General features: G+C 61.2%; 1 protein-coding gene across 5 annotated transcripts in view; it reads right to left on the bottom strand.

Annotated features, from left to right (window-relative positions):
* LINGO1 (leucine rich repeat and Ig domain containing 1) overlaps positions 1 to 21,355 on the bottom strand; it is a 128,632-nt gene that overhangs the window by 13,334 nt on the left and 93,943 nt on the right. The window contains exon 1 of one of the 5 annotated variants that reach the window (XM_067004081.1): positions 430 to 821. The exons of 3 other annotated variants lie outside the window; for them this stretch is intronic. In XM_067004081.1, coding sequence (XP_066860182.1) covers positions 430 to 435 — 6 coding nt within the window. In that variant the 5' untranslated portion in view covers positions 436 to 821. Of the gene's footprint in view, positions 1 to 9; positions 35 to 429; positions 822 to 21,355 lie in introns of those variants that run through there. One more of the 5 variants, XM_067004082.1, reaches the window with a different exon arrangement.

The following is a 21,355-nucleotide window of genomic DNA, read 5'->3' as shown; positions in this document are numbered from 1 at the left end:
CTCACCTACCTGCAGGCTGGGGGGCTGGCGCCGGCGGGGGGCAGTCCCCCCTTGGCCAAACTGCCCCCCATGGCTCCCGGCTGGGGGCTGGGAGCTCGCCCTGCCCGGGTGAAGTCCTTCGTGCCTCGGTGCGCGGCGTGCCCGGGAGAGGGGCAGCCTCCCCCAGCATCAACCTCGCCGGCCGCGCCGGGGGGCTGCGGGGCGCCCAGGGAGCCTGCCAGGCTGCGCCCTGCCCCACCTGAACGCGGGATCCGCTCGGCTAGCGGGGAGGAGGAAGAGGAGGAGGAGGAGGAGGCTGCCACAGCAGGAGGATGCGGCGCAGGGCGAGGCAGCCCCGGGTGGCCGGGGCAGGGCGCGGGGCTGGGGAGAAGCAGGGGCCGAGCCGCGCCGCGCCGCCAGCCCCCCGGGCAGCCTCCCCATCCCTCTTACCTGCATCTCATTCTCGCCGGCGGTCTCCTTCGGTCCGAAATGGCATCTCCCCCGGCCCCCCCCCTCCTCCGCCACAGCCTCCACCTGCAGTAACGCAGCTCCCCCTCTCCGCAGCGCCGGCACGGGCGGGAGGCGCACGGGCGGCGGAGGCGCCCCCGGGTCCGCCCGGCTCCCGGCCCCCCCCGGCGCCCGGCGTCCGCTCCGGGGCCGCCCTAGGGACGCTCGGCGGCCGGCGGCCTCCCCTCCGCGCCCGCCGGGCGGAGGCCGGGGGAGGCGGCGGTGCTGCGGGGGGGCGGCGGCGGCGGCATGGCCCCCCCCGGCGGGCGGGGAGGCGCGGCCCGGGTCCGCTGCCGCCGGCCGAGGCTGCTGCGGGGCGGCCGGCTGGGAGGCAGCCTCGGCTGCCGGCCCCCGCCTCCCCTCCGGGAGGAGCCGCCGGAGGGAGCGGGGCGGTGCGGGGCCGGGGGCGGCCTCCAGTCCCCTCCTCCCGCAGCCTCGGTGCGGGCTGCGAGGCCGGGCTCTGCTTCGGGGCGGGGGGGGAGAGGTGCGGGGCTGCCCCCCGTCCCCGCGGAGGGCCGTCCCGCTGCTGCCGCGCGGGGCTTTCTGCTCCCCGGCTTTCACGGCGCCCCCCGCGCTCTGTAGGGAAAAGGCTGCGGGGCCGGGGGAGGCCCCCGGGACGGGTCTGAGCGCTGCTGCCCCCAAAGGCCCCGGTTCGGAGCATCCCGAACCGGTACCATCGTACCAGGACTTTCTGAGCTCTGCCCGCGGCTTCGCCCCCCTCCAAAACGGACACTGATTTATCCAGCACCCTCGGGGGGTTTTCCCACTGCCCGCTCTCCCATCGGAGGCTGGTTTCTCCAGCAGAAATGGACACAAACTTTGCTTCTCGTGTGCACTTTCCCCTCCTGCTCCCTTTCAGCGGGGCTCTCGGGTGCTTCCCGCTCCACCCCGCTTCTGCCGGCCCTACAGTGCCGCCGGCAAGGTGGGCCGAGGAGCCGCACGGGGAGCCAGCAGCCAGGCTGGCTGCGTTGGCACAGGCTGAGGCTCCAAGTCCCCACACCAGTCCCATGAGCCTTCCCTCGGACAGCTCTCTCGGCCAGTGGGAGCTTTTGAGGAAGACGATGGCTTGGCCTTCCTCCACGAGCCGTCTAACAAGCCCAGGGGCGGAGATTCCCATGCAGACAACACCCCGGGCAGCCTCCATCCCTCCTTGGCCTCTCCTGCCTGAGCTGGGTCAGGTTCCCGCGTGTGCCCGCCGTGGGGCACGGGACCCCAGCAGCCACCCCGAGCAAACCCTGGGCTTGGAGCAAAGCCCGGGCCACGTGAGCCTCCCGCCGTGCTCAGGCGGAGGCTGCTGCCTCCCCGGAGCCCGCAGAGGAGATAACAGTTATCCTCCTGCTCGGCACACGCGAGCTTCGAGCGGCGCAGGAATAAACAAAGGGTGGGCACCGGGAGCTCGCCAGCTGAGGGCTGAATCACTCCTCCCGCAGCGCCAGCGCCGCTCCCGCACGCGCTGCTGCCCACTCGTTGCCTGCTGCCTCCCCGCGCACTCCTCCCAGAGCCCCCATCGGGAGGAGGCCTCTCCGCCGGCCCCGCAGCGAGGCAGGACGGGGCGAGGGCAGGGGTGTGCGTGTGTGCGTGTGTGCGTGTGCGTGCCCGCGCCCTGCTCCTGCCATCCAGGAAACCCAGCGCGGCCCCTCCGCGTGGTGGTCGGGCCTCTCCGCAGCGCGGATCGATGCCTCTCCTTGTTACGGGTGTTTCCGCGGTGCCGTCGATGCTGATGGCACTTTGCAACACGCAGACAAAGCCGGCAAACTGAACACGGCCAGAAAAAACAGAGGACAAAAGACAGGCTAAGAGCTCCGAGCGCTGTTTTTAGAGCTTCCCCCCTCCGAGCACGCTGTGAAAGCCCCGCTAAAGTGCAGGGCACTGCCCGCTCGGTAATAACACTCCAGAATAATTCCCGGCATTGTCTGGTGCCAGAAGGGGGGAATTGCACCTCGGTCCTTCCGAAAGGCCCGGCGAGCACGGCGCGCAGGCAGGGCTGGGCGAGAGCCCTGCTATTCGCTGCCGGGAAGCAGGGGGCCTCCCAAGACCAGCTTTCGGCAGCCGTCCCCACCCCGGCGTGGCGGCGAGGGACCGGGGACTGGGCGCAGGATCCCTGAGCCGTTTTCCCCTCGCAGCCCCGCGGGGAGCGGCAAGAACATTTGGGCGTCCATCTGCGGGGGGCTCGTCCCTCAGACAGATGCTCCAGCTCCTTGCCACTGCCGTCCTCAGATGACGACGGGCCGCAGCAGATGGTTCCCTTCTGCTGGCAGGAGGCAGGGAGCTGCGCCGGCTTCCACCTCCCTGCCGGGCTGCGAGCCCCTGCCCGGGCAGCAGGACGCAGGGCTGCCCTTGGAGGGGGCCGCCTGGGGCGTGCTCTGATGTTCCCCAGCAGCATCCCTCCTGGTTTAGGCACACGTGCCCAGGAATCCCACAAAAGGTTCGGAAAGGGCTGAGCTGGCAGGAGGGAGATGGGTTTTAATTAGTGCCATTATTCTTATAGTTCCCTTTCTTTTCAAATTTTCACACTTTTGTCGTAACAAGCTGAGCTGAGAAAATACGTGCAAATGCCAGGCTGCGATAAGATGTACCACACCTTGAAGTGCTGCCAGCAGCGGCTCTGGGAACGCCAGATCTGCTGCCTGCCCCTCCAGCCTCCTCCCTCCGCCCACAGGGACAGAGACCTGCATTTCCCACGAGCCCGGATGGCAAACGGCTCCTCAACCCCACCCGGCACGAAGTAGCCCTGGAGAAGGCTGCTGTAGCCTCCCGGCTGCTCGGGACACGGAGGGGAAGAGAAGCCGGGTGTCTCGTGCACCACGCACACAGCTCCGGTGCCCAAGGGTGGCTGCGAGCACCCAGCCCTGCGGATACGGGCAGGGGAAAAAACGTGCTGGCGGGTCTCGGGAGTCTGCTTCCCGGAGGCGGTGACATTTCGGGGTGCGTGGGGGGCGGTGGGATGAAGGGGCAAGGCAGGATGTGCCTGCTCCCCCGTCCCCGCGGCCATCTGGATGTGTGCTGCTGCCACCTCGCAGCGGGCTGAGTCAGTCCAGTGGCTTCTCATTATCAGCTGGAGGGAGTCCAAATTCTGCGGCGTACGCCTGCTCCTGAGCGAAATTGAGGATCGTTATCAAGTATTGTCATAATGCTTTCTCTCTGTACTGCCTTGTACCGCTCCTTGCCCTGGCCAGCTGATTGATTTGGAGCACAAGGAGGCGGTGTACCAAAAATCCTCCAGCCGGCAGCCGCCCGCTCGGGATGGCAGCACCGGGAGCCACACAACGTCACCACTGTCCCCACGAGCAGCCTCGCTGGGAGGCCCAAGAGAAAGAGGCCACGTGCCCTGATGCGAGCCTGGCTCGAGTGCCCAGCAGCCCGAACGTGCTGTGGAAAAGGCTCCGTTAAATTTCTAAGCTCATTGACACACATCCAGGAGGCATTAATAATATCAAGCATCTCAGCGTCTATTGTAGCCCACATCCAGGAGATGAAAGATAATTTCTGGGACAAGGAAGTTACGACAGTGACAGCTTTTTAACAGCCTGGCATAAGAATAGGAGCTGCACAATGGGACAAAGCAATGATTAAAGATCTCTGCACAAAGGAGAGAGGGCTGGCAGACCACAGAGGACATCAGAGTCGTGCCAAAAGAGAAAAGTCTGTGCCGGACGAGGAGGACTGCGGGGGGATGAGGGAGGTCCCGCTGGGCTGACTCACAAATGCCTGGCTGCTAACAGAGCGGGGTCAGGGTGCTTGGAGGGGGTGGAGGAGGCTCCTCACCTCCGTGCCTGGTAGGGGCTCGGCCCTGCCCGGTGTGCCAGGCACAGACGGGCACGGTGCAGCCAGGACAGGGCCGCGTGGGTGATGCTGGGGAGCTCGGAAGGGAGCTGAGCGCCGCTGGAGGCTGGGGAAGGTGAGGGAGGGCAGGGGCAGGGCGAGGGGCAGCCAGAGCCCCAGAAGCAGAGGCAGCGCACCCAGCACCCGGAGACCCCCGGCAGCGTCAGCATCACGGACATTCGGCGTTCCTTTGCACACATCCACGCTCCCCTAATGCACGCCGCACATGTAAACAGCTGCCTGGTGACATTTGCACGCCCAATTACACCTGTGTATCATTGATTTACATGCACAGTTGGAGAGCAATTAAAACACTGAAGCCTGCTTTGCACTTTCCCACGGCCACCACCACAGGGCCAAGCCCTGGCCCCGGCCCCAGGGCTCGCGCCTTTTGCTTCTCCCTCCCCTGCCTGGCGTGCGGGGAGCCCCGGCCACAGCGGTGCTGCGCGGGCTGGGACCACGCCGGTGCCCCCTCCTGCGACACCCACGTCGGCGGTGACCCTCAAAGCGGCTCGCTGCTTGCTCGGCTCCGTCAGAAGTGGACTGGAGACTTGCCAAAAGGGATTAAAAGCAGGGAGTGAGAAACATTAAAGCTCGCGTAATTACGTGCAAAAAGCCCCTTAATAATTTATAGAGGGAGAGGGTAAATATCTCCGTGCGTTATTCAAGTGCGGCTCGCTGTCCCGTTTGGCTAACACCCAGAGCACACGCATCACAGCCTTCATCCGGGAGGCCGCTTTGCCTTTAATACCTTTCATAAATTATTGAATTTATAAAGAGGAAAGCAGGTGTCATGTCATTCCTATAAACAGCTTGTTAGTTAAAACTAACGAAGGTGGTGAGCGACACTTTCCTCTCGCCTCTCGCTGTCACCGGCCGCCTCACTGCCGGCAGAGCCAGCTCGGGCGCGAAGCCGACGGACAGAGGGACGCCTGGCACCACAAGCACGGGGAGCGGGACATAGTGCCGGCACGGGGGAAGCCGAACATCTCCCTGCCCCCTTGCTGAGCGAGGCAGGGTGCTAGGAGGCCGCGGCTAAAAGCAGCAGGCGTGTGGCTGACTCAGGCAGCACGTGGCGGCGCGAGGGAGCCGGGCACGGCGCCCGCGCACAGGAAAAGCAGTGAGCGAGTGCGCCCACGCCGCCGCTGCCACGGCCGCCCCCGCGCAGCCGGTGCCCCCGCAGCCGGTGCCCTCGTCCCTGTGCCGCCGGGCACGGCGAGCTGGGCTTGGGAGCAGCTGGCTTGGAGGCTCCGCGTTCGCACCCGCTTGGGGCTGAGCCCTCACGCGGGCCCTCCCCAGCTATAATGCATGTGCATTGAAAAGCAGAGAGGGGAGCTACGGGAAGGGTTTGAAACAGAGCCAGCACCGAATCAGGGCGAAGGTGCTGCAACCAAGGGGCCCCAAGGAGGACGGTCAGGGTGCTGCTGCAGCGGAGCCAGCGGTGCTGGCACCCCGACGTGGCACCGGGACGTTCCCCAAGCCGCCCCGGTGCGCGACGCAGCCGCCCCATGCTGCCGGCAGCGAGGTGAGGCAGAGCCGCGTGAGGAATGGGGGACCCGGAGAAGACCCGGCAGGGCCTCGCAGGCATGGGAAGAGGGAACTGGAAGTATTGATAATCAATTAACTCCTTCAATTACAGAAGCCTAATGAGGTAGCACGAAGTCACCTCTAATGAACACCAGTTTAATGGAGGCGGTGCCTCGGGGCGCTGGTTTTTGACTCAGTCTTTACGGGGTAGGAAACACAGCGCAAGTATCAAGCAATTAACACCAATAACAAACCCAACCCTCACTCTGGAAGCAGGTGTGGGGTGTCCCTGTCCCCGACCCTCTGTTATGGGGCCGGTGCCCAGCATGGACCCGCCAGTGCCGGGGCAGCCTCGGGGACAGCTCTGCCTTTGTTGGCAGAGCTCAGCTCGTTTGTCCCCCCCAAAAGCACGCGGTTTCTGGCGATGCCGTGGACGCATGAGCTGCCAGAGGGGTCTTGGCAGCACGGCCCCGCTCCCCCACGGGGAAGGGAAGGGGCCCAGGAGGAGGCACGCGGGCTCACTCCCCGAGCCCAGGTGCACGCAGCAGGGCTGCCCATGCCTCCGGCTGCCGCGGCAGATGGAGGAGGACGTGCGCTGCCCGCCGGGACCGTGCCAGGGCTTGGCCGCAGCCTCCCTGCCCTCCCGACGGGCTCTGGGAGCGCGGCGGATGGCTGCAGGAGCCCCGGTGCCAAGAGAGGGCCAGGCCAGGCAAGGCAGGGGTGCGAGGTGCAAATGCGCAAAGCCTGAGTGTGGGAACCTCCAAGTTCCCACGAGCAAGTTTTTTGAGACCAGTATAACCAGTCCCCAGCTCTTACTGGTCCCAGAGCATGGGATACAGATGCCAGGCTTGGGGAGAGTTGGCCCCAGGGGTGTAAAACGCGCAGGGAGGTGAGGTGAGGATGAGATGTATGGGGGATGCTCAGAGAGCAGCTTTCATTAGCAGCCACGCAGCTCCGGGAGCTGGAGATTATTCTCGCCTCTTTTCTTGTTTGTCAGACTTACCCTAAGACTATTAGTGGCTTAACTAATATTCTTACGATCCTGGAGCACCATCCTCACTGGGGTTTAGGGATGCCGAAGGGGTTGCTCCCGTGTTACCCTGGAGCACACCCACAGCTGGGCGGGCTTGCCAGGGGAGCAGGAATTGGTGCAGAGCCCTGGCATCAGCCGCTCTCTTCTCCCAGCCTGGCAGGGCTGTAGCCAAACAGTGCTGGCTGGGGGCAACCACGTCAGAGCTGGCAAGGAGACACATCTCCTCCTGCTTCCACCCTCTCTCTCCCGTGGCGTGGTGTGCGTTTTCTGGGCTGGATGTCACCGCGAGGGTTTGGTGACACAGGGGACTGATCCTGGTGGTTCGGTGCCGCCGCTGCCACAGCCTGCCCCCGTGGCCACGTAGCTCTGGGAGCACTGGCCCAGAAGGCCCCGTGGCCATGCCCCCGGCCTCCAACGAGCAACCCGATGGCATCCCAAATTGTGCTGAGCTGTACCAGCACAGTCCCCCCCCTCCCCGCCCCACTCCCCACCAGCTGGCAGAGCTCCAGCGGTTTCCCCCTGAGAGCGTGCGGTGAGACGCGGCACGAAACAACTGCAGATAATTAAAGGATTGAATGGGGTATCGGAGAGGAGCTGGGAGCTTGCAACATCCATAAATAGCTCGCCTTGCCGAGCTGCTTAACTCCTTGCTTGTTCTTGCCAAAGTGCAGACCCCAAAGGGATGATGCCTGTGTGCGAACAGGGGTGGAAAGTTCAGGAGCGTATTTTTAAACCATTCAAGCTTTACTAGGGCTGGGTGATACATTATTGTGTGTGTGTCGCTTGAAATCTCTCATGAATGCAAAAAAAAAAAAAAAAAAGAAAGCACCATTTTGTCTCTCTAAACTCCCACCCCTCTGCTCCTACCCAAATAACGTCAGGCTAGACGTGACAGGCAAAAGGAAAGCACCACAAGGTGCAGCAGGTTAAAGCCATTGAAACGCTTTTCTCCTCCTCGGGGGGACCTCCTGAGGCCTGTGGGGAGCTGTTTTGGCCAAAACCAGGACCACAGAACGGCTGAGGTTGGAAGGGACCTCTGGAGCACAGCCAGTCCTGGGGAGCCACGAGGGGCCGTGGGGGCAGCAGGTGGGGGTGAGCGGCTGCCATGGGGCACAAGGGCAGCTCAAAAAGGTGCTGGTGACCCCACGGAGCCCCAGGCGGGGCAGGGCAGGTGCGTGCCCAGCGGACATGGTGTCCTCCACACCACACAGCGTCACATCTGCCCCACACCACGGGAACGCTGCACCCCCAGCTGCTGGGGCATCCCTGGGGGACCCGCACGTGGTGGCAGTGACGGCCGGCGGGTCCCTGGGCTGGCAGCTGGCCCCGAGCTGCGGCTGGAGGCAGGGGGCCACTGGGTCTGACAAGCAGCAGGAGCCCTGGTGAGATGCAGCAGGACAGAGGGAAAACAAACCAGAAACTCGCTAGGAAATCATTCCTCTCTTAAATGGTGCTGAAGTAATTAAGCAGCACGGGCTTTATGAATGATACCATCTCTGCCTTGAAACACATCATTACTTCCCTCTGTTAGAGCAGTATTTTTCAATATGTATTTCTTCCTTAAACGCCTGAGGAGAAGGCCCTGTGGCTGGGACGTCAGGACAAGGCTGCTAATCACCTCCTGTTTCACCCAGGGGCAGGGAAGCGTTTGGTGCCGAGCTCTCCCTCCCGGCACACACGCTTCTGCTCGGAGTCACCGCTGTGCGCCTCTCCCCGTCCGCTGTCCGTCTGTCCTCCCTGCCCGTCTGTCCTCCCTGCCCGCCTTCCCTGCCTGCTCACAGCCCCTAGAGGCTCAGGGTCTGGGTGACGCTCACTTTGGCACCATTTGGGTGCTTCTGCCCCCCCAGGACTCGGCCAGCCCGCAGCACCTGTGCCTCGAACGCTCACCGCGAAGGATTAGAGAGGCCCGAGCAAGAACGAAGGGCTTTTGTGCTAGAAATTGAAAGTTGATGGAGTGTGTCATAGGAAAATGACAACAACCTACTGTACCTCGAAAGACAATTATTTTTCCCTCATTGGAAGTGATTGAATTTCTCCATCAGTGACACTACTGATGCCATCAACACCAACAGCTCTCTTAAGGAAAAGCTTTCTCAGCTGTGCACCTGCAAGTTCCTTGGATCTTCCTGCTTTGCTTCTTCTTCTGCAGGACGTGCCCTGGAACCCCATTTTGGGGTGTTCTGGAGCCATGGAACCCCATTTTGGGGTGTTCTGGAGCCCTGCGACCCCATTTCGGGGTGTCCTGGAGGCTTTGCATTAAACATCCTGAACACTGGTGCTGAGCACTGGCCTGGGGACACCCTGCAGCCACGTGGGACTCGCTACAGGGCGAAAGGGACAACACTGCTGCCCAGAAGCCCCTTCTCCAAGTGATTTTGGCCCAGAACCCAGAGCAGCAGGAGCCCCAGGTAGGTTGGGGTGGGCATTTATGCGTCCCGTGGGTACCAGCGCAATCCCATCCCCAAAAGTCCAGCCAGAAATAATGCCTGCTGGAAGAAAACCAGCCTCGCTGGCGGGGTTTGGGGGGACAGCGGTGTCAGCCAGGCATGTGCCAATGCCATACAGGTCCAAAACCCTACCTGGAAGGGCGGGGGGGCGATGCCACGGCGGGGCGTGGTGGCACTGGCGCAGGCAGGCGCATCCCCCCCCCGCTCTGTGCGCCAGGGTGCACAAGTGCGCACGCTCCGGTGGCTTCGTGCTGCATATGTTGTGGGGGCTGAGAGCACATATGTTAGGTACACACACGTCGACGTGTGTGTGCGTATATATATACACAGACATGCATGAGGGAGACTATTATAGCCACACATTTACATACATAATCAACAGCAGAGATTACTGCAGGGTTTGGAAGGCAGCAGAATCGGCCCCGGGTAGCAGAAAAGGGGTATTTTAGCTCTGCCCTCCCAGCCTGTGCCCCTGGTTGGGCTGCGGAAATGTTCATGCCAGAGCCCCAGCTGGGAGGGTGCTGGGGTGGCCATCTCCAGCCCCGGGAAGGAGCAGAGCACCCTGCCTGCCGCGCTCACCCAGAGCCACTGCGGTCGGAGAGGGACCCGGGGACCCATCTGGCCGCACGCAGCCCGTGCCCGTGCCTGGTCGGACGAATGCCATGTCGCTCACGGAGAGAAAGGGCCTCTCCGGGGCAGGATTAATCTCGTTCCTGCCTGAGAAAGGTCAGATGGACTGCGCCTGGCCATGCCTCTTCTCTCCCCGCTGACTGCAAATGTCATCCAGCCAGCGGGCTCCGAGGCAGGTACCCACAGAGGGGATGCGTGCAGCCGGGTGAAACGAACCCGAGCACGCACCCATAGGTGCCTCGGGGTCAGCCCTGGTGCTAGGCACATCTGCACAAAGGGCGAGCACGTGCCACTGCTCGGGGTCTGAAAGCCGGAGGTATTTGTCCCAGCCACACGCAGGCCAAAAGCTCTTCTCTCGGGCTGGATTTTGGGGCCGGATAAAAACAGAAACTGCTTACCTAACTGCGTGCACCATTAGCTAATTGGCGAAGAGCCGGTGAGGTCTGTGCCAGAGGAGGATTGAATCTGGAGTCTTCAAAGCGCTGGTGATGCCTCTGTGCCGGCAGAGCGCCCTTCTCTCTGCACCCCAGGGGTGCACAGAGCCGTCCCTGTGCCATGCTGGGCTCCCCTCTGCCAGGACCCCCCCAGGGCACCCCACAACCTCGGCACCTCCGAGCTCCCCGCAGAGCTACAACCAGTCCTAGAGCGAGGACACAAGACTCAGGTGCTGAGCAGCACCAGACGTTTTGGCGTGGTGAAATGTGGCACTCGTTTCACTGGATAGCCCCGAGCAGCACCGCCAAGCTGCGAAGCGCCTCGGAGTTGACTCAATGTCATATTTAAGTGCTGGCCACGTCACAATTCAGGATGCTTCGGAAAGGTTATGTAAACCATTACATCAAATCCCGGGAGAGTTATTAAGGTGAGCGGCGGAGCATGGGAGAATGGGTGATTATCTCACAGCAGAAGCGGGGAGCCACACAAGCAGTGTCCAGCTTAAGGATGTAACTCATTCTCCTTACAAGTCTCATTTTGTTTCTTCTTAGTGCTTGTTAAAAAAAAAAAAAAAGTAATCTGTCAACAAATTATGCGTTCTGGAAAATAATTATTCTAGAGAGTCTCCAATCCATCAGGTAAGGTGCTGGGGAGATGTGGTTTGAAAAACCAGAAAGCTTCTCACTTTTGGAGGTTTTCTGGTTTTTCCCCCTTTTTGGAATGCCATATTTTAAATTCAGTGTGGTCTATTAACTCCAAATTTGTTTTATTCATCTGAACTCATGCCTTTGAGGACCTGGGGGAGGACTGCATGGCTAATTTTGGAGTTATTTGCTACGGACTCTTGAACCTCTCAAAAGTACGTGGCTTCCCCATGGAGTTTCTCGAGTTTGCAGCACTTGCCTTCAAGGACAGGACGGTGTCTACAGGGGCCTGCAATTTTTCCGAGGTTGGAACTGACCCAGCCAGGTCAAAAGATATCAGGAAATCTTTAGGAGCAGCAAATGCTTTGCAGAAAAGCCCACAGCTGGTCTGCCTGGGTTAAATAACAGGAAGGAGCCTGCAGGGGCAACGCGAGCCCTTGGAAACTGCAGGCCTGCGGCAGCCAGTGGAAAGACTCTGAACATCCTCACCGCCGTTGCGCTGAAACAGCCGCCCAAGCCGTGCCAATTGCACAGATCAAGTCCTGCGCCTAACACGTTTTCTGGCGAGGAAAGCCAAGCCCAAAGGCAATCTGTGCCCTCGGCCGGGTGGCCGTGCAGCACCCCGGTGTCCCCTGCCCTCGCGCAGGGGAGGCGAGGAGCTCCTCTGGGTGCCCCCTGCAGCGTTCCTTCCCGCAGGGACCCTGGGGAAGGCACGTATCCAAGGCTTTGGCCCCGCGGCGGTGCTGCCGTCACCCCCTCTGCCGGGTTGCAGATCTAGTACACACCGCTGGCATTTTCACGCTCATTGTCATCTCACTGCGCGCCCGGCGGCACGTAATCACGGCCGTGTCCAACAAGGGGGCCCTGACTCACGCGGGCTCCAGCAGCGCCCGGTCACCAGCCAGGGCGAGCAGCGTGACAGCCCTGGCGAGGCGAGGCTTTCTGATGCCTTCACACTCCTCCTCGCATCCCAGCCAGCTCCCGCATGACCGCGGGCCACGCGGCAGGGTCCTGAGCCTGGCGGGTGGGCGCCGGGGACGCCCTGCTGCCCCGAGGTCCTGGGGCAAAAGTGGGGACAGGATCAGCCCCGGCCTGCTCCGCGCATGGAAGGGCTCTGGTCTCCTGGGCTATGAGCTGGCACCTTCCGCTGATGTTAACATTCATTTAAGAAAAATTACAAAAAACCCCAACATGGGCTAATTAGCTAATGACATTATTTTGGCCTGATGTGCCATATAATTAAACAACTAATAAACGGCAAGAGTCCTGTGCTGCTGAGGCTCCTGAGTCAATACCATGCTATTACCACGGTGTAATTGAGTTTACAGAGAGCCTCAGCACAGACGTCCCAGAGCCCATGCGAGGAACGGTATTGAAATAGCCACCAGAGACCCACCTGCTGGATAAAGGAGAAAGACAAATCTTTTAATCTACAATACAGCCTGAAGTCACACGTGGAGAAGAGAAGGCTGTGCTTTGCAGGGCGGTAAATGTGTTTGCTAGAGGAGGGTACAGGCCACCCAGGGGATGCTACATGTGCGAGAGCTTCTCCTCTGGCTGCAACAGGGACTAGCTGAGCTCCGGGGAGGATGCGAGTGGGATGAAATGTGGCTTGTCCTCACCTCTGCGGAAATGCATCCATAAGTCTGTCTCCTGGTACCCAAAATGTGTACATTTCTCCATCAAAAGGGTGTTTTTGGTGATTGAACCAAAAGGCGCATCAGGGCTACTGAGAGGTCTCGGGGGTGGCTCGAGGTCTCCTCCCGCAGTCCTGCCCTGTGGACACCAAGTGCCCTGACCTAACGCTGTGCCTGCAGGCTAAGAACGGGCCGGGAACTGGCCTGTGGGCTGCAAACCTCCTTCCTGATTTTTTTAGTGTTTGAGAGAGAGGAGGAGAGAAGTGGGCTGGCACCCAAGCTCCCACTTGAGTCGTGAAGCATCTCCTGCTGTCTCCTTTTTATTTGCAGAAGGGTGCAGAGCCCCACTCACTTTTATTCCCTGAGCCCCTCGGAGGCAGGTTCATTGCGTGGACGTGTTGCAAATCCCAACCAGCGAACACAAGCCCGGCAGGACCTGTGCACACACACACACACAGCCTGTTCCTCGCCTGCTCCCGTGCTCTCCCCTCCCTGCAGCCCTGCTCCCAAGCCCGTGTCCCCGTGTGCAGCCGTGCTCCAGCTTGTCCTCCTCGCCGCCGTCCCGCAGCAGTGCCACGCGAGCACTACGCACGCTCCCGGCCCCCTCGGAACAGGAGGAGGGGATGGCACGGCGAGGGACGGGCACGGTGCCTGTGCAGCCAGGATGACAGGGACCTGCGGGTTTCTTACGGGGTGGGACAGTGGATGCAGATCCGGAGGCTCTGCTCACATCCAGCAGCAGCTTTACGTGCTAGGGATGGATCCAAGGGGGCCCAGGTGGAAACGCAGTGGGAACTGCTGGAGACCAAGCCATCAGAGAGCCCAGAGGACTCCTCTTAACGTATCCTCTGAGCCTCTGCATGGCAGAAACCCCACCATCCATCCCCCAGGAGCCACTGCATCCAACCACGAGGGCACCTGGCTAAGCCTGCCATCGCATTTAGGACACAAAACTGTGCCCTGGGGCTGGTGCGGAGGGACCCTGGGGCAGCAGGAGCGGGACTGCATCAGAAAAGGAGCAAAACCCATGCTTGGGAGGGCAGAGAGCGGCGCGGTGCCTGCAGGCGGGCACGTCGGCAGGGCCAGGAGCAGAGGACGGCGGTGCCGGGGAGAGGGGGGCGTGCAAAGGCTCGGCGGCGGCGGAGCTGCCGCTGACAGTGAGAGGCAGCTCCTGTCGTCGGTGTGAGCCAGGCTCTGCCAACCCAAATACCGAGCCTGCTGACAACAAGCCCCGTGCTCCCGCGGCGCTGCCGTCAATCAGCGGCGTGCGGGGGGCGTGCTGGCGCCGCGCCATCCCCAGCAGCCACCCGCCACGGTGCCAGGGGGGAGAGGGGCTCGTGGCTTCACTTGGTGGCCTTGGACAGCCCGGACGCGGTCCGGCTGGGGTGGGAGGATGGCTGTGCCCCCACGGTGGGGGTGCTCCGGGGAAATCCCCCCATCGGCTCGCAGGGAGGCTCACGGGGAGGCTCACAGCGTCCTCCCGCGCCCACCGCACGGGCAGGGGCCGAGGAGAAACGTCTGACATCTGCTGCTGCCGGGTGAGCCTTGGAGAGGTGCTTGTGTGGAGAGCGATTCCCGCACTCGAGAATTACGCATGGAGCTCTCCAGAGCCGCGCCGAGAGCAGCCGGGGCGTAGCAGCGAGGTCCTGAGTCCCTACGGGGCGCTGCCCGAGCAACGCGGCTCCGCAGCGGCCACGGCTCCTTCCCGGGGCGCACGGAGACCTTCCAGGTCTCCCTCTGGGGACAAGAAGCTGAGAAGAGGTTGGTTTGCGCATCCATCGCCTGCTGGAGGCCACCAGGGGAGGCACCGAGGGGCAGCACCGGTGCTCAGCACCCCACAACACCAGCAGCCACCCCAAAAAGAGCCCGCTGGGGCTGGCTGGGTTCTCCCCTGGGTGCCGAGCTGCCCTGCTTTGTCGGGGCTGCAAAGTTGAAGGAGCCCCCGCGTCTTCCCTTTTATCTCCAGTTACTAAGCTGACATTTTAAGGGACATTTGCTCTCCTCCTTGAAGTACGGAAATCCACATCCAGAGAGCACTCGGGCCCCCGAAGCCGGGCAGATAAACATATTTGGACGTGTGATTTCACAGTTGCTGTGCTGATAGCTTTCAGAGGCCGGGTCCTGTCCGTCAATTACCCGCAATGTGCATTCAGACGTGATGTGGGAGAATAAAACCCGACTCATTAGAGGGGAAGAGAGGTGAGCGAACACCAAGACTGGTTAAACACAGCAGCTCACGTGTTGAGGAGGGAAGGGAGGCATTTCTCTCCCACTTCGCGCACCCCACAGCAGCCTAAACCACCCAAAAGCGGGGCTGTGAGCAGCCCACGACCGCTTTTCCCATGGCCAAAAGGCACAGCACAGACATCTGCACGGCGCACACAGTCTGACAGGCTCAGCCGGGAACGGGGTGACTTTTGGGCAAGACATTTAGCAGAATTTGCTAAACAGACTTTGAAACGGAGCCATTCAGCACGGGATTTTTAAAGATATTCAGGCCCTTCGCTTCCCCCTGGCCTGCAGGTACTTGGGAGCGCTTTGCACATAAAGAATTATTTGTCCAATATATCATGTTAGAATGTGAGATGACATATCCAGGACAGACTTTTGTATAAAGCAGAGTTTTAAAAGCAGAATTTTAGCAGTCCCGGGGGGACCAGGGCATGTAAAATATGCAGGGGAAGTAGCAGTGATTTCTGTTTAGCCTGGCCAAGCATTTCTGCCCCACGTCCCTGTCCCCAGGAAAGACAATTACCATGTGCTTGGTTCACTCTGGCACCTCTCAGCCCTGCGGGGCCCTGGCCGGGGCCAGTCCCGTGGGGCCGCGGGATGCTCGGGGATCCAGGAATTATTTCCAACGCCGTGCAGATGGGAGCTGCGGAGCGGCGGCGCTGAGAGCTGGCTCTGCCCCTCCACCCCGCTGCCTCCCCTTTGGCTTCGGAAGAACCTGAGCACTAACTTTACAGCAGGATTAAACAACAACGGTGCCAACCTTATAGCTGTTCCCGGGGCAATCGGGGAGAGACGCAGGGCAGAGCAGTGGCAGGAGGGTCTAACGGGGGGGACAGGGGTGCCTGGCACGGGGGGTGCCTGGGGCGGTGGGCACGCTCCCACCCCATGCCCTCTCTGCCAGATCTTCCTAATATGCTTCTGCAACCCAAAGCTGGGGTCACAGCCATCCCCCAGGCCCTACAGGCTCCCCCTCCTTGGCCAGGTCTCCCCTCCTGCCTCACCTCTCCCTCTTTTTCCTTTCCCTGGGGTTTTTTCAGGACGCGGTTTCCTTGCCGGTGCGCTCATCCCTCGCCTGAACACAAACCACTGCAGGCTTCAGAGGGGCAGGAAATATTTCTGTTCTGAATATTCCACAGATCCTCCTCTGCATGGAAACGGACACTATCATTATTGGTGGTTTTCTCTTTCTTTTTAACGTCTCAGCTCAGGAAACACTCTCTCCTATTAGCCGGGAGCCTTTGCTGTAGCAGAAATGAGGGGGAAGAGGTGTAAAAGAGCCAGGCTCCCCGCTGCGCATCCCTCTGTCACACAGCCCGACGGGGAGGCTCCGGGGCTTTCAAGGTGCATTTCTGTGCCGGGAGAGGGTGCGCGACGTGCCTGGAGGCCACCCGGGTGTGTGGCAGCCTGGCTGCAGGTGGCACACGTGTCCCTGATGGCACAGCAGGGCTGGGAGGTTCCGCTGCTGCGGTGCCTCTCCGATTCCCCATCAGCGAGCCCTGCTGGAGGTGACGCCGAGCGAGGGACCAACCCTGCCCTTCCAGATAAACGGGAAGATGACGCCTATATTTATACATATATACATTTATAGGGATATCATTCCTGTATAGAAAGAGCTGCTCTGCCCTGGCACGGAAAGGAGCCCCCAGGAGCCCCCCCTAGCCCCAGCTGCGGAGGAATTCAAACGAGGCGATCGCACAGAGCTCGGCTCCAAAGCCCCGAGGCCAAGCAGTGCCGAATGGTTTTGCCCCATCCCAATCCACCTGGATTACCCCCAGCCCGTGCAGGACTGCTCTGCAGCGCCGGCGGAGCCCACAGCCAGGCGTTTGCCCAGCTTTGCAGGTGGCAGGCTTAACGCATCGAGCTGCTCAGGTAGAGGATCACGTTACTCTGGAAATGGAGGCTCAAATTATTCCATTATTCCCCAGGGAGGGGATTAAATTACCCTGGAAATAGAGGATTAAATTACTCACCAAGGGAGAGGATTGAATTACTTTGTGAGACGCGGGATTAAAACGCTCTGCAGGTGGCAGGCTTAAAATAGACCTTCACACAGAAGGCAGGATTAAATTATTCTATGGCTGACCAGGAAAAAAAAAAAAAAAGAAAAGCAAACCACCATACTCTGGAGGAAGCCATATTAAATTATTTCTGGAGATTAAATTGCTCCACAGGCCTGCTGGATCCCAGTGCTCGGGAGCAGACCATCTGCTTGGTGTAAGGTGTGCGGAGACCCGAGCACCGGCAGCCAGATGCCGGTGTCCCACCGCTGGTGCCCAGCGCCTCTCGCCACCGCGCCACCCGGCAGCTTGCACCGGATTTATTCGCGTGCCAAAGCAAATAACGCTGGGCTCTGCTCCCCTGCACAACGCAGGGAGGGGACGGGGTAGCTCAGAGCACCCGGAGCAGCCCTGCTGGGCTCAATTCACTTCCTGAAGCAGTTTTTTCTTTGATTTTCATTCCAGCATAGACGCCCACAACACTGTTGAGTCTCCTCTCCCAAGCAGCGGACCAAAGCCCTCCCTGCCACCAAGCAGAACCTGCTCTGCTCCCCAGAATCCCCGTGTCCCCACTGATCCCTCATCAGCACCCAGGCCATCGCCTCTCCTGCCCTCTCCCACCAGCCCAGCCCTCCTGGTGCTGACGTTCCCATCCCGTTCCCATGCGTGGCCGGGCTCTGCCCGGTGCCGGCGCCACCCGTGGGCAGCCCCAGCCCCATGTTGCTCCGTCCCCTTCCACTTCCCCAGCGCCTGTCGCTGCCTGTCCCCTGCCACGGTGACAAATCGGTATTTGCGACGTGTATCGGTATTTTTTATGCTGATTTCTTTCAGAGGCTCCACCGCTGAGATTTTGAGAGAGAAAGAGAATGAGCGTTTTAGGATAATCTTAAAAGCAGAAAAATTATTACATGTCAAACACCGAACGGGGAGTTTAAAAGGCTCCCAGGTGGGCTGCAGAATTAAATGTTTGGAGGTTTTTTTTTTTTTTCCCCGTTGCCATAGAAACTGGAGGGCAAATTCTGGGCGGCAGCTCCGCGCCTGGCGGGGTGCGGAGGGGCTGGGGGCTGGGGGACCCCCGCCGGCACCGGGGTGGGGATAAAAACAGCCTCGTGCACCCCAGCGGGACGGGCACGGGGCAGCGCCCGGCTCCTCGAGATGGTGGCAAGAGGAGGCTGCCGGGAAGCCCCGTCTGCGATGGGTGCCTCCGGGAAGGGAAGCGAGGAGAAATCGATGAATCGCTCGCTGCCGCCACGCCGAGACAGCTGCAGGCTGCCCCGAGAGCAGGGGGGAGCATCGCCACCCCGCTCTGCCCGGGGCTGGGCGCGAGCAGGGGTTAATCGAGTGCTGGTTAACTCCTGGGGCTCTCCTCTGCTCTGCCAGGGTTGGAGTAATTAGCACAACCCGAGCCGGCTCATTAGGCAGCGAGATGCAGGTAGCAGGGGGGTTAAACTGCCCCACTTGCTTCTGTTCTCCCTCGGTGCCAGCTGCTCCAAACGGGTTTGTGGGAGGGAAGCTGGAGCCTCTCCAAAGGAGCGGGATTTGCTCGGGGAATGGGGCCAAGCAGGGGACGGGGCAGGCAGGCGGGCGGGCGTGCAGGCAGCGTGCGTCCCGTGGGACCGGGCCGGGAGGGCAGAGGTTGCTGGAGCACAGGCTCAAGCCCCCTGGTCGCTGCCGTCCCCGTGGGGTGTCCCAGGGACACCTCCCGAGGGTGGCCTCCCCGCGGCCCTCAGGGCTGGGAGCACCCACCTGCTGCTCAGCACCGGCGCCAGGCACACGTTTAGGGCAGGACGGATTGCTCCCGGCAGCAGGGGAGGCTCCCCTCGGCACAAGATCTACAGCGAGGCCGTGGATCAATCGCCAGCAGCCGCCGACCTTGAAGGCGGCGGCGCAGAGGGCTGCAGAGCGTCTCGCTCCCTTTTTCCAACAGGAGGTGCCCGTGCTGGGGGCCTCAGGGATAAACCGGGGGCAGGCTGTCAATAGGAGCCCTGTCCTTGTCCTCCTTGTCCTCCTGGCATGCAAACGGAGGGAGGGGACGCCGCTGCCCAGCTCCCCGCTCGGTCACTCCCCTGCTTCAGCCACCAGGGCCTCAGCTCTGAGGACTTTTTTTTTTTTTTTTTTTTTATCATGGGCAAACAAAGTGGAAAATGAATTCCTTTAGATAGCAAATGAGTTTAATAGAAATGGTGATGGAGTGGCTCTGTGCCGGGAATGTTAATCCCGCACCCGATGTGGCCGGACTCTCAAGCAGGGCAGGGCGGGAGGAGGAAGGCTGCAGGCACGGGCAGGGAGGTCAGGTCTGTGCCCGGAGGTGGCCCCAGCTCCGGTCACACCTCGGCAAGCCCCAGGGGACACCGAGGGGGTGGCACCGGCCCTCCTAGCCTTGAGGGCTGAATGCAACCAGCCCCAGTCAGCGAATTCAGCCTCTGCCCAGAACTGCTGGCCTCTTCCAGCAGCACCAGTGAGCAACTGGAGGCACAGAGAGGGGACTGGAAGGGCTGGGGACAAGTGGCACAGACCGCAGGGCGTTTGGACCATGCCCACCCCAACAGGGAGTGGGACACAGAGCCCTGGAGCCACCTCGGAGCCTCCAGGCACCCTGCTGCGATGCCCAGTGGTCCCGGCACGGCACTGGGGACACGAAGGGGGACGCTGGGCTGTCCCCCGTGCACGGTTCGGTCTGGTTTCAGCCGTCCTTATCAGCTGCCTGCTGGGTCCCGGGTGAGCTGGGCAGCACTGGAGGCTGCAGCTGGACACTGCCGCACACCAGGGCACCGCGAGCTACTGCTGCTCCCACCGCTGCTTCCCTCCCCGCTCAGAGTCACCAGGAAAAGCCCACGCTCCTGCTGCCAGAGCATATTTGATTCTTCTGCTAACCTGACCTTATTTAGTTCATTATAAGCCCCCAGGACATTGCAACTGTAACTTAAAAGGAGGAAAAGAAAAAAAAAGAAAAAAAAAAAAAAAAGCCTAACAAAAACACGAACCTTTTCTCTGATCAATAGTGCAGGCAACTGGAAAAGGTATAATTCAATTTGTCAGCACACAGTTATTAGTTACCGTGATGGAGCCCTTCCTCCCAGCCCCGCCACCCCTGCGGGTCCCAGCACCCCCGTCCCTGGGGCCGGGGAGCAGCAGAGGGGACATGGAGCCGGGGGAGGCTGAGACCCGGCAGCCGCACAGCTCCGTGGCACCCGGGGAGAGGGGAGCGGGGGGGGACGTTCAGCAGAGGCTCCTGCAGCGAAAGCAGGGTGAAATTGCCTCTTCCTTCCCCTGGCTTTGCAAATGCAGTTTCTGGAGCAATCGCGGCATGTAAGGGGCTGACAAACTTCTGTCCCCTCCCTGAAACGCCAGTGTCACCGCTCCTCCTAAGCGTGCCAGCCCTGCCCTGCCGTGCACCCCCGCGGGATGGTGGTAAAGCCACCTCCATCCTCAGCACGGACCCACTGGGGCCTGATCCTGAGCTGCTGCCCTGCAGAGCACAGCTGGAGGCAGGCCTCCAGTCCCCAAAAAGGCGCTGCTGCAGAGAGGGCCACGGCCAGGGAGAGGCCGGCGGGGAGGGAAAGCCGCTGGGCCACGCACGGCCTCGGAGAAAACCAATTCCCATGCCAAACAAGGGGCCGGGAGGCTTTGGGGAGCCTTATCGCCTGCTTCTGACTGCGACCTAGCCTGAAATTACCTCCCGGTGCTCCCCAGGCTCAGCAGAAACAGCGGGGGGAGATGCGCAGCGATGGGCAGCCGTGAATACCAAGCGGCTCCCGCGCGTGCCAGCCCTTGTCCATCCTTGTCACACCGTCCCCTGGACCACCTATTTCTCCACCCCGAGACCCCACCAGGGAGCAGGGAGCAGGTCGTGCCTCCCAGCCCCGTGTGAGAGGCATTCCCGGCACCACGCCTGTTCAGCTCCCTCCCCGCTCTCCTCCCCCAGCTCCGGCACCGGGGAAACCTCCGGCTCCGCACCCAGAGATGTCTCTTTCCATTTGTTGACATCGGCAGGCGTATCGCGCACACATTCATTATTTAATCTACCTTTGAATTGGGCTAAATAGTTCTGACGATAATTACGGAGTGTTTGTATTTATAGAAAACCTTCACGCACAATCTGCATCCGCACGGGTAATGCCGCCGCCACCCATAAATAGGGCCGGGGACGGTGTGGGAAGGCAGACGGGGCTCCCAGGCACCGCAAAATGCGACGTGCATGGATGTCGGGAGGGATCGAGGGGAAAGGGAGCAGCTCTGTGCTCCCCAACACTGAGGCTCCAAGAGGGGGAGAAGGCAGAGCAGGGGAGCCGTAGGGATGCGGAGAAGGGCGCGAGGACTCGCTGCTGCTCCTCTTGCAGCCATACGAGCGTCAGAGCAGCGCAGCCAGCTCTCAGGCCTTTATTGCCCACATCAGAGAGGCAGAGCTTCGCAAAGCCGCAGACCCCCGAGTCAAGTTAAGAAGAAAGCTCTCATCAGAAACCAA

The sequence above is a fragment of the Anser cygnoides genome, chromosome 11 (assembly GCF_040182565.1).
Source record: "Anser cygnoides isolate HZ-2024a breed goose chromosome 11, Taihu_goose_T2T_genome, whole genome shotgun sequence".
Lineage (NCBI taxonomy): Eukaryota > Metazoa > Chordata > Aves > Anseriformes > Anatidae > Anser > Anser cygnoides.
This window is presented reverse-complemented; position numbering and strand designations above follow the sequence as displayed.